The sequence below is a fragment of the Parasteatoda tepidariorum genome, chromosome 11, assembly GCF_982258835.1.
Source record: "Parasteatoda tepidariorum strain Cologne lab strain chromosome 11, Ptep-v5.0, whole genome shotgun sequence".
Taxonomy (NCBI): Eukaryota; Metazoa; Arthropoda; class Arachnida; order Araneae; family Theridiidae; genus Parasteatoda; species Parasteatoda tepidariorum.
The window spans coordinates 35,525,228-35,538,633 of NC_141765.1; the positions used below are offsets into that span (position 1 = coordinate 35,525,228).

Below are 13,406 nucleotides of genomic sequence, written 5' to 3' on the forward strand. Positions count from 1 at the left end.
AGAAACTTACCTTAGCAAAATCACTTATTCCTTCTAGATGAGGGTTACTATCTAAAAAATCTGAAATATAATGAAATATAGCAGGTAACTATAGTAACTCAACCATTTAAATGCTAATGTTTCATTTTCCGGAACATGAAGTGCTGTTTATTCCTTGAAAAAGATTGGTAGAAAAGTTTTTAATCACTTTGTTTTCGAGAGGATTGAAATATCCCCGACTACCAAGGCTTATAAGTATAACATATTACTTATATAACAGACTTACAAGTATAACATTATACTTATTATATTAAGTATAACATACATACAGCATCATTACTACTCCGGGAAGAAGAATATGTGATTGATAGTTATTAGTTAAGAATAGTAAAAGCTTTCAATTTACTTTTTAAGAAAATCTAGAAATGAGTTATTTTTACTACCAGTTCTTTTCTGGGATACAAAAAGCCCTAAACATGTTCCTTTTCTAAAAAGGTAAAGACTGGTGATTTCTTTGTTAACATTATTCTTAAATAAGCAAGACTATATATCAAAAAAAATTTTTTAATGCTAAAATTTACACATTTGGTTCTCCAATCTCACAATTGTTATATTTTTAAACTAAATTGTTAATTAAATGAATAAAATATTAAATTAATTTAATTGCAAATGTGTTATTGCATAACAGCTTTTTACATAAAGATACTTTTCGTATTATTATAAATTATTAGCTCTGTGGGTAAATGGTTAAGAAAAATATTAATAAAAACAAGTTTTACCAAAAAAATATAATGTTTGATACAGTCAAAAAAAATTTATAAAGAAAGATTAGAGGAAACAAAAATATTATATTAGCTTGCAAACCAGATTTAATAAAAAACTGCTAATTTAGAAAGAAAAAAAAACAATTTAAACAAACAAACAAAGGAAGGCGGATAAAGGATAGATATTAATTTACTGGATTTATTCTAGGCAATATATGTTTTAAAAAAAATCTAGATACATTAACACATGTATCTCTGGCATAATTTACAATTATGTTGATCAAATGCCAACAATTTTTGATAAGCAATAATTTACTGCAAAATACAAATTATAAATTTTTATTGAGTAAACAGATATGTGCTTATTTTCTGCATATATTTTCTGACAATAATTCTTAGTAAAGCACACATAGATGGATTATTATAATTAATATTTAATAATCCCTTCTAATAGCTATTTAATGTTAAGAACAAAATTATAATAATAAATTCCTGATTTTTATAACTCTTTAATACCCGTTGATCTGTAAGTTAAGTTTGCAATAGAAAACCAAAAAGAAATTTAAATTTTATAAATAATAATATAAATAAAAATAAAATCCATAACTTTAGAAAATGCAATATATTTTTGTTAAAAAGAAATTACCTAATTTCAACTTCTGCCATGCTGGTAATAGGGTCATATATTCCAGCAATTTTCTACACAAACTGTAGTGAGCAGAGAGTAGAACAGCACAAAGTTCCCAATGTACCAAATGTGCTCGATAGAGCCGAGCAGGAGATGGAACAGATCGCCCAACCTATTATGGTGAAGAAAATTATATCAATAATTATAGGAATTATAAGATAACTATAACATGAAAGGAAAGAGTAATTAATAATTAAATAGGGATCAATTTAAAGCTACATTTTTTAAACAAATGCAAAATTATATATTCCTTTTTTCTTTTACTATGTGTTAAAAAATATAAATAAATCTTTTTTTTTTTTTTTTTGTAGAAATTTTGTGAAAGGTAAGATTCAGATTTTTTTTGTTCAGACTTTTAAAAACAGAAAAATGTGTTTGCAATTTGATTAACTAACATTGTTAAACTTAAAACTAATTAATTGGAGTATTCAAGGTTACTTGCTTACTTACTTGCTGGCCAAAATAGATAACTTCCATGCCAGAGTGACATTTTTTATTTGAAAGGCGGGGACTGCCGGTAATAAATGTTTGCTTGGCTGGTTTTTGAAGGCTAGTGAAAAAGAAATATATCAATTTGATAGAATTTTTTAAAAAATATGAACTTTTTATGCATGAAGGTCAATACAATACAGATAACAATGGCAATTCAGTATAAATTAAAAATATTATAAATTCACTAAGGTTTGATGCTTGTTTTTAGTTTAAGAAAAAGTTTGTTAATTTACTTACAAGAATATCTGCATAATAATGTATTGGTATTATAAAAAAAATTGGATTATTCCAATTATTTGAGCTAACTTAACATTTTAAATATGCAAGATCTCTAATGAATTCTCATACCATTATTTGTACCATTTGTACATTTTCTTGAGACTTTAAAATATCAAAATCATTAATGCACAATTTTTAAAAAAAATAGATCTTGGAAACAAAGCTTTAAAAAATGCAAAAAATATCACTTGCCATTAAAAAAAAAAAAAAAAAAAAAAAAAAAAAAAGAGGATAGGAAGAAATGACTGTCTTTTCTTGTGCCTCATGCTTAAAACTAGTTTGTCTCTCTTGAGAATCTAATGATGAGAAAAAAATTTCTAGAACAACTCCAGAACCCTCAAAATAATGGATTGTTTTAAAATAAATACAGGATATCAAAAAAACAATTCATACCAAGATTTAAAATGCATCTTTAACAACAGTTTAGGGAGCTTTTTAAAAGAGGAAAAAACTTCTCTTGGCATTCATTGCAAGAGAGTAAAAATGAAGGCTGAAATATACAAAAAGAGATAATGGAAATAGTTATTTGGCCCAATCTCAAAACTATATACAGAGATGAATATTATTGAAAGATGGTTAACCTTTGTATATAGCAAACATAGTAAACTGTACAGACAATCCGGTTCATTTTCAGATAAAAGATTAATAGCTAACAAGCTCTCTAGATCTCAATCCAATTGATTAATTATCAAGCTGTTTGCACTAATTTTGAGAAAACACTACAGCTTAAAAAAAGAAGAAGAAAATCAAAAGAAGAAAGCATACCAACCTACTTACTATATTGACATGCCATTATGTTGTTTATTTCGTTTTAAATAAAATTAAAATATTTTAACCACAGAATCTTTTGTTTAAAACTGTATGAGTACTTATTGGACACCCTGTGAAATAAGATGTTTAGAAAAACTAGAGCTCAGAAAAAACCAATTTCACAAAATGATTTATATAGGACCTTTTTCTTGAAGAAACAAAAACTGTCTCTAAACAAGTATGAATTTATTTTATCATAATAACAATTGCTCATTGAGGCTTTCAGGGGAATACCAAGAGGGTGGCTGACAGGGCTGCAACCTTCTCCAAAATCAAGAATAAGCTTTGTGCTGAGCAGAGTAAAATATAAATGTCTATTTTCTAATCATTAATTTATTTTTCAGAAGAAAAACTTTGAGGATGGTAAAAATATTGTAGTACCCCAGAGCAAAAATTTACACTTTTCCAGCACTCAATCCTTCCTTCAAAAAATGGCTACAATTCTTGCAATTTTATCAAGTTTGCTTATTAATTTTTTAACATGTATCCTCTTCTGATAATTCTTATAGCGTTCAATGACTGACTAGTTTGACACAAATGCACTTTCCTGATGACATATTTCCATTAAGTGGCTCAAAAGAGATATTTAAATCTGACAACATATTTGAGCCTAATCAATAGGTCAGTGCAAATGGGGTATTACATTGAATAAGAAATTGCTGTGAAGTCATACATTAAAAGTTATACATTTATAAAAAGATTAGATTTCACTATAATTAATTTTTGACTGGTCAAATGTTAAAACTAAAAGTTGTAATCATCTCTATAAGCTTATCATAAAAAATATTAACAATTAATAAACATGAAATGATACAATACAAATAAATAAATTAATGATAGATAACTAAAAACATGGTCACAAATTATTAAAAATGTGATAGCACCAAAGAAATGATTTCCTACCTTGTCGGATGGGATGAAATCACACCTTTCCTGATAAGCCAGATAAAAAATAAAACATAAAATGACAAAAGATAGAGTTCAAACCAAAAATTTGAAGTATGTTTACTTTTATTGTAAGCAGAATAATTTTTGTATTACAACAAATTAGAAAACAACTAATAGATGATATATAATTTAAAACAGCCTGTTTTCATAGATCTTAATGAAAGTATCCATGACTCAGACAATCTAAGCTTTATTTTATGGAATCCCTCAATACAGATCCCAATCAGCAATTTTAAATTAAAAGCACTGCAACAATTTGTTAACACTAATCTGGAATTTTGGGGGGAAAGAATAGAAATAATAATGTTGAATGCAAAGCTGTTTAATAATTAATTTTTTTTTTTTTTTTTTTTTTTTTTTGTATTGAAATTGATTTGTTTGGTTTCTTTGTTTTAGATCAAAAGGAAAGATTGATACCTGGTTCAGTAGAAAATAAAATATTTTGGTACTTCAAAACTTACAATAGCACTCAAGTAAAAAAGATAAACCATATAGTGATTAATAAGTAACAAAAAATAACTTTTAAGAAAGTAAGGATTGAGAAAAAAATTCTGAAAAAAATCAGTTTTTAAAGGTTTGAAGGACAGACAATAAATTGCAAATGGAAATAGATTCTCTTAATGTTAATTTTGCTATCTACATTTTCAGGCATATCTTTAAAACTAATAATGTAATTTTAAAAAATTTTGCACCCACTTATAAAACTCGTTTACCAAATGTGTATTTAGTGATAAAATGCATTGTTTTAAAATCATCTGTTAGTCAATTTTTATTTTAGTACAAATATTTGAATAAAATAACATAATCAATGAATGCTAAATTGTATAAAATGTGTTACTGATAGAATGTAATATGTCTGCTTTTCTTGCTTTCATTTCTTGGTAGATTCATTCCCTGGGTGATTCAATTTCAATAATATACATAACCATTCAAATATTTGGTAAATAGATTTTTTAATTCCTCAAAATATATTTTTAAAATAAGTTTAGAAAAGAAGAGATTAGCTTTGTAAGAGAAATGTTTTTTTTTTTTCAAATATAACTAACTCCATTAACAATATTTTCCTGAAATGGAATTTTGCTGTTTTACGTCAATACAATGATTTAAAATTAAATATGGCTTCATCAAACACTTAACCAAAATTTTTAAATATCTTAAAATTAAGGGATGAAAAATTTCCAGTTTTTCTGCAATCACTCACAAACAGATACAGCTAATTACCAGTTACAAGTGCCTGATACTTTTTGTATTAGATACATATCAATCTTATAATTAGATCTAAATAAAAAGGCTGAAAAATTGAAAGATTATAAACATAACTTCCACTTTCAGATTTTGAATTTAAACATCAGTTGATTTAAATAGAACAAAAAATCACAAATATTTTGTTTAAAATAACTTAATTAACGTGCATCCATTATTATTAGTTCAGATTCAATATCTGTAACAAATTCTTACATTAATTAGAGGAATAATAACTAAATCTAATTCTAAACAATAAATTTTTATATTTTATTTTTGGTAATTTATTTAGTTGTTAAAAAATGGATGGTTAAATATGATGTAACTAATTAAATACATCATAAAAATGCAAACAAAAAATTGGAGAAATTTATTAGGAATGGAATTGTATTTATGTTTGAAAGAAAATGCTTTATCATATCCATTTGTATCAATATCAGCTCTTTGAAACAGTTCCAAATGGTTTAGTTGGTAAACTTTAATCCAATAATGAGTCTGGTTACTTTCAGAAAGATTGACAAGTATCAGCTACTTTGAACTAAGTTCATAAAATAACTACTATTAGATACTTAATACTTGCAACGGGCTTGAGTACTATTTATAACTGGATTCATTCACAGCTGATAAATGAAATAAACGATTTTGTTACAGTCATCTAGATGTCACTTCTTTTAGATAATTTTTAGAGAGTTTTACTAAACTTAATATCTTAAAATTTAATTTATACTAAATGTACCCATAAATTTCATGATGTACATTTAAAGTACATTCACTTTTAAGTACAACTCAAAATAATTAAATGATATAAAATAAATAAAAAAATGATAAAATTTCAATTTTCTATCAGTAAAATTGAATAACTCATAGATAACAATATTTAATAACTCTCTAATTTTTCAAGTTTTAACATTGCTTCAAATTACAGAAATTTTACAATATATTTTAAGCACCTACCTGTTACCAAACTTTAATAATGAACTATTTATACTAAAGTAATTTATTTAAATTGAAATTAATAACACGCTTCTTTACATTATATGTGCTAGTTTAGAGCACTAAATGAGAATCTTATAATATAATAAAAATATTAAACCTCAAATATGGCTGGCATATAGCGATGAGGGAAGCATGAATTGTAATTGTAACTGCACTCAAATGGAAATAATCAAATAACAAAGGTATATGGTGATGTAGTCCTCTAGCTGGATCAAAATGTAAAAGTAAATTTCTTGTACTAACACAGTGGATGGAATTATGTTGATCAGGTCTAAAAAAAATTAAATAGGCATAAATTGAAAAATAATGTTTTAACATAATATATTTTAAATAAAAAGTTTAGACAATTTCATACAGCTATAGTTTCATATACAGATATGATACAGTAAAACTTTTTGTGCTTAAATTAAATTTTTCGAAGATGATGCTTTTATAAGAATTTTTGAAGTTGACTATTTTGAATAAAAGAGAAATTGTATGATAGTGAAGTCCACCTTTTTACTATAAATGAAAAAAAAATCAAAGTTTTGAAGGTTCAAAGATTGTGTGTGTTTGTGTGTATATATATATAACGGTTATGTAGATATACGGTGGAAAGTCCCATATCCGGACATCCATTAACCGTTAGAGTATTTTTTCAGAACACAATCAAATTAAACAGAACTCTTTTTTCTCTTATCAAAAAAAAATGTTTTTTTCTTCTTTTTTTTTACATTTGCAACTTGTTGGGAAAAAGTGCGCAGGAATGAAAATCCTCCGTTTTTTGCCAATTTCCGGTTCTTTTTTATTTTTATCAGATTTTTGATTTTTGTTTGATTTGAATCCAATTTCCGCTACAATATGAAAAAAATTTGATATCACAAAAACAACATTCAGCATTTCACGAAATTGAGATAAAATTCCGCACTTTTTCACGTCTGCGTCTCGCATAAAAGGATTATTATTGCCAAGAATCACACACTTAACTTCAGGGTGCACAAAAATGCCCCATTTTGGAAAAATTGCGATCACGACAGAAGGGAGTCATTAATTGATTATTTAAATGCACAATTGGGAATTTGCGGATTGTAATAATATTAGATTAAAAATTATACACACATTTTAAAAATTATGTCGAAATCCCAAACCGTTGAAATGATGATTGACAAAAACACATGGACAATAAAACCAAAACAAATCTAGTCATCAAAAAGTAATTCCACAAATGCACGATTCAAAATTTCTCGTGTATGATAATGTAGTAATAAAAAACTATGAAATTCGGTAACAATAACTGACAAAAATGTGATCGTAATTCCATGTTCTATTGCGAGTGAATCATCAATAATTGAGTGCGGAATACGCGATTCAGAGTTCGCCGATCAAAATAATATCGTATTAAAACATTGTGGGAAAAAACGAAGTGAAAATCCGTTTTAATATCGACCGCAAAAGATCGGCAAAATCATGTGGATTCACTGTGAAATTGTCGCTAATCAAATAGATTAAAAAATGATTGCTAACTGAAATGCACGATTTAAATTTGCATCGAAACTTTAAAAACCATGCTGTAACAAAACCTTTTGAATAAAATAATATATATATACATAAAGAAAATAGATATAAAAAATTTAAAAAGTGGTTGGTTATCTTCCAATCCTGCACTGCACTTAGATTTATAAAAACTTACAAAATTTAATATATTTCCTTCTTTTTTTTTACACCGCACGAAGTTGTAAAATAGACATCTTTTAGTTTCTTCTGCCTAATTTATGGTTTAAAAAAGGTAAATATGATAATTCAATGCATACTAATTGTTTAATGTGTTTAAACAAGAATTATATCAAGTTTCTCTCCATTTACCATTGTATAGCTAATTAACCACCGCATTAGATATTCTCTGGGTTAGATAATAAGCAATGCATTTAATTTGAACTTCTTTCAAGGAGTTTGTACGGCCCTGAAAAGTTAAGAGTTCTGACACGTGTTTCATGAGACATTTCGAATTTCAGATTTTTTTATTTGATTTTAGGATTTCGCTTCAGCAGTTGTAATATCTAAATATATTTTCTTTAACTTGGAAACATTTTTTTCTTTCAGTAAGTAGGAACTAGTTAAAACATTTTGAGTCCAGCTTTTTCTATAATGTTCTAAAGTTTTCCGTACGGTAGAAAACATGATTTACTTTTGAGTAATTTATAAATTTTCTACTTTTTTTACCTCCTTGGTAGAATAGTATTGCATATAAGCAATTAAATAAATAATAACATTTGAATGAGTCAAACAGAACTTGAATTTAACAGCAGGTTTTATAATGTCTCACAGTTGGACCTCAAGATACTTTCCTTCAGAGCACACTACTGATACAGAAATATTTTCTTTCATGCTGTTTTAAAGAGAGATTCAAATTGCTTATTGTAACAAATGGCGAATGTGTAAACTTTACATATGAAGCTGGGACAGTAGAGAAGAGAATAAAATGCTTTTACGACAAAGTCTCTAACCCTTACCAGTAGAACTGTTCAACTTCATAAATCCATCATCAATTTGTCAAGAAAGAACAAACATATAACTGATAACAACAAACATCATTTTTAAGTAATGCAAATATTGCTGCATTTTGGTGATTTACTTCAAATTGTGAATTCAGTTACTCATAGAAATGTACTTTTTGGTTGCACAGAATATTTGATGTTAGATATGATTGTGAGCAACAGGAAATGCATTTGACAACATGCATGTATAAAAATTTTAAAAGCAAAATAATATCTATGAAAGAAAATTTATAAGTTACTTCACGGCATGTAACTTAATTTTCAGTGCTGTTGACTAAGCTGAAAAAAATATTTAGGGTAATTTCCTGTTTAATCATCCTTCAGCTCTGCTTGTAACACACAAGGATGCATATTGATAATTAAGATGACTATATTTACTTACTGTATTGATTATTGATATTATTTATTAATTCAAAATATTATACATCAAAAAGTTTCCAAAGTACGAAAAATATATCAAACAGGTTAGAAATTCCTAAGAATCATGATAAATAGTTATTAGTTGAAAAATTTTGTAGTTAGAAACTGTAGAGATAGATGCTTTGTCATACCAACATTCTGTTGTTGTTGTTTTTTTCCTTCAGTGTCCTGGCTTCTTCAGAAAAATTGACATGTTTACTATTTATTTCAATTAAGAATCTAAATTTCCCTTAAAAACAGCAGGGATAACATTTGTGTTTTGATAATTTGCACTATAGGAAATTCCTTTCGGCCCAATAACTGAACATTCAAAAACCCAGCTCAATAATTATCTTTGTGTTAGCTAATAAGAAACCATGGCACATGGCATAAAGCAAGAAAAAAAAACTTATATTTTAAACTTATATCATAACCATTATACTTTGAAATAAAGATAACATTTCAACTTATTTTACATTTTTAAACCATAAATTAAGTACAAGAAACCATATAATGTTGATTGTTCAATTTTAAGTAGCATAAAAAATTTAAGCAAATTTTAAGTTTGTCAGTTTTTATTAATTTCAAGTGCGATGCATGACCCATAAATATTAACATATTTAAAAAAAATTTATATCAATTCTCTTCTTTTTCCATACGGCATTTTTTCTACACTATAGCGTTTTGAAAAGAAAAACTTTTTTCTCAAACTCACTATAGTGAATACTAATTAATGAACTTATTTTATTCATTCAAAATATTGTCATTTATCATTTTTTTACATAAATATTTGCAATAAAATTGAAAATCTTTTAAAATATTTGAGATAGATAAAAACAGCAGATATTAACAAGCCATAGCTGTATTGCAAAACCGAGCAATCACTGGCAGTTTTCAAGGGGGGTATCACAAAGAAAACTCAGGTAAATGCACAGAAAAATAATAGTTTTTAATTCTCACAAAACTCTCTTTTGAAGAGAAAGTGGTTGCCACTCACTCCTATTCCTTTTATCTGATATGAAAAATTAAACCAAGTTATTCTTAAAAATAATTCTTATTAAACAGAACTAAGAGAAGAAACAATAAACATCTAAAGCAAATGAAAAAATAATAATTTGAGAGCAGGTTCATTCCTCTGGCTAAGTCAAATGAACAACATACTAAATACTCATCTATTATGTTGTTGATGGAAAGCCAAAATGACACTGACTTTTTCTATTAATTACAGTAATTTCCGGAAGATAGGCCGCGGCCTACATGTGTTTAAAAGTTTTCCTGTCACGGTGTGTGGCCTGTGTGCCGATGTATGAAGAAGTCATTTATCCCAAGCCATATGTGATTATTTTTCGATCACGGTGGATTTAATCAAAAGCATATGTTAATCAAAAAGTTTCCGAAATTATGAACCTATTTCGTAATGTTTGCTCAGAAAACGTTTTTCTTTCTTATTTTTTTCCATTAAAATATAGTTTGAATAAAGAAGTTTTCGATTGACGAAAAATCGCATGATGTCATCTATAAATGGTGTGACAAATTCCAATTTGTAACTTAAGAATAATTAAACTTAGTACACTTTATTTTTAACTCCCTTCTTCTCATCTATGTTTTATTTTCAAATTGTCACAAAACTAGAAAATAAACTCTTTTTGTTCTATGCATCGATCCGATTTCAGTAGATACTTTTAGTTGTATTTCCTTTTTCTTTATTTTTCAACGCTAATTAAAAATTTCTGCCTCTTTTGCGAACCAATGCATTCAATATATAAGATATAGAAAAAAATTTTAAAAAAGGGGGGGGAAATACAATGCTACTGCATTAAATAAAAGCGCCAAAAAAAAGAAATCACGGAGTTTTAAATTGACACAGATCTGCCGATTGACTGATGTAAGGACTGTCAAATTGTGACAGAAAAAAAATTACATTTGAAAAAAAAGAAAAAAAAATTTTAAAAAAGATTAAATTCGAAAGAAAGAAAAAATCTCAAACTAGAAAGAAAAAAAAAACCATATTCTTCAAAACAAATCCCACTACTGACTTTATAGAAAATACCAAAAATAAAATGGAACAAGATTTCGAACTATTAATATACAGTACAGAACCCGTTATCTGAAAATCAGAAAACGGGAACGAAATTAGATAAATTTTCACGCCATTTTTAAAGAAAAAAAAAATTTCCTTATAAGATTTTTCTTCCTTTTTTGAAAGATGTTTACCTTACCATCATTTGGAAATAATCATTAGTGTATTACTCCATCGTTTTTTCTTCTTTTTAAGATTATTTCCAAAAAAAATTTTTTTTTTTCAGTTGGGTTTAACAATAAAAAAAAATGGCTTTTTGTAGCGATTCAGAAAACCGGAAAAATCAGTTATCCGGAAAAGCGATGGTCCCGATCACTCCGGAAAATCGGTTCCCTACTGTATTTCAATTGGAACATTCGCCTTTGTCTCAGAAACTAAATTCATTTACCATTGAAATTCATAATTTATTTTTTTTTCTTGAAAGTAAGTTTCGAAAAGTTAAATCGGAGAATTTCCTCGAGAAAATTTCTGATACACACATGCTAAATTATATTCACAAAATACGAACAAAAAAAATAATAAAGAAAAAAAAAAGAGCAACATACACAATTATTTTTGTATTTGAATAAATATTTTCTTGGATGCAAAACTTGAAAAATAAATTTTTTTCCACCGTTGGTATGTTAATTTTCGCAAAAACGAAATAATTAGGTTAAAGAAAGAAAAGCAATTTAAACCTAAATAGATTTCTTGCGAAAATTGTCTGCAAAAAAATGACAACTAATATATTATAAATTGCGGGCCACAAAAAAGGGTTCGCAGGTCGCCAGTTGGTAACCACTGAGCTAGAACAAAATTAGTTAAAAGAACAGTTTCGTAACAAATCAAATTTTAGAGACAAAACGAAAAACAAAGAAAAAATTAAAATCATCTGTCTACAACTAGTGATCAAAAGAACAATTTGTTTAACTTTCTATATGTTCTGCTGTCATTCCCAACCCTTCCTCACACAGGTCATTGTGCTAATGATGGCAGGGGATTGAGGGGAGAAAGAACGAAACATTTTATCTCTCCCTTCCGAATTTCACAGTCCGAAGAGGAGAGGGAAGTGTTTAATTTTTACTCACACTAAAATTATGTTGGGCTTTCGATGCCATAAACATTTTGGACATCATAGAATCCTTCCGCAAGTTCCGCCCCTCCTATGACTGCCGTGATCATTAATTTTCTTTTTAGCAATTCTTTTTTTTTTTAACTATTTATTCTCTTTAATGAAGATTGAAGGTCACTGAAGAATCTACATTTCAAAGGCTGCGGTACATTAGACCGTTACTATTGTAACTAGTGAATGAAATAGTTATTCTTCCTGGTTGCACCTGGAATAAGGTGACCTAGAGGGAGAAGGGGGATCGTAAGTATTTCAACATATTGCACTGCTTTCTTCACATTCTTTAGTTCGTCTGCCCTACTTGTTCTACAAAATTCCATTCATACACTTCCTTCTCGTTCTTTTATCTTACTGTTACACGCTTTTGCGTGAAAAATGTTCCTTCCTTGATGTGGGATGATGAAGATGACATAGAAAATGAACTAGAATGAAGATTTAAAACGTTTGTTTTGTTCTGACAGTGAAGAATCCGATTTTGATGGTTTTGAATAAATATATGATCAGAAATATTTGAAAAGTAAATAAAAAAAATTGTGATTTACTTTTACTTTGTGATCAGTTTATTTTTCATCACATACACATTCTCAACTTACGATTTTGATTGGTTATACGTGTTTCATCTGTAAGTAAGTATCATTCTCAATTCCTTCTTTTTATAATAAAAGTATACATAAAAAAAGATTTATCAATAACTATTTCCTAAGTATAGAGTTTATATTTCAAAGATTATTATTTTTTAAGTGTATTTTCATGCATGTGATATTTGATAAACATCGATGATTGATCAAAAAAAAATGAAAGTGCAGTCCATAAGATGAAAATTGAAATTTTTAGCGATGCTTTTCGCAGGTGCGGCCTGTATGGCGGTGCGGCCTGTATGGCGGTGCGGCTTGTCCACCGGAAATCACTGTCATCTAAATATCCTGAAATACCTATTGTAAATAAATCTAACACTTTTTTTCACCAATAGTATACAAATTTCTCATGGAAAAATGATCCTTTCATTTTTATGCCTCAAAACATCCCACCTATCTAGAATTAAAAAGTAGAAAAATGACAATTCATACCACAATTTATTAATTACAAG

At 27.4% G+C, this 13,406-nt stretch overlaps 1 protein-coding gene across 5 annotated transcripts in view; it reads right to left on the bottom strand.

The window, feature by feature from the left end:
• LOC107443689 (protein FAM135A) overlaps positions 1-13,406 on the bottom strand; it is a 49,261-nt gene that overhangs the window by 25,532 nt on the left and 10,323 nt on the right. For 3 of the 5 annotated variants that reach the window (XM_087155308.1, XM_087155309.1, XM_087155311.1), the window contains exons 7-11: positions 6,296-6,469; positions 3,916-3,945; positions 1,882-1,981; positions 1,390-1,543; positions 11-60 (exon numbers count right to left, since the gene is read on the bottom strand). In XM_087155308.1, the coding sequence (XP_087011434.1) occupies positions 11-60; positions 1,390-1,543; positions 1,882-1,981; positions 3,916-3,945; positions 6,296-6,469 (508 nt within the window). The remainder of the gene's footprint in view (positions 1-10; positions 61-1,389; positions 1,544-1,881; positions 1,982-3,915; positions 3,946-6,295; positions 6,470-13,406) is intronic. The other 2 variants (XM_087155312.1, XM_087155313.1) reach the window with 1 other exon arrangement.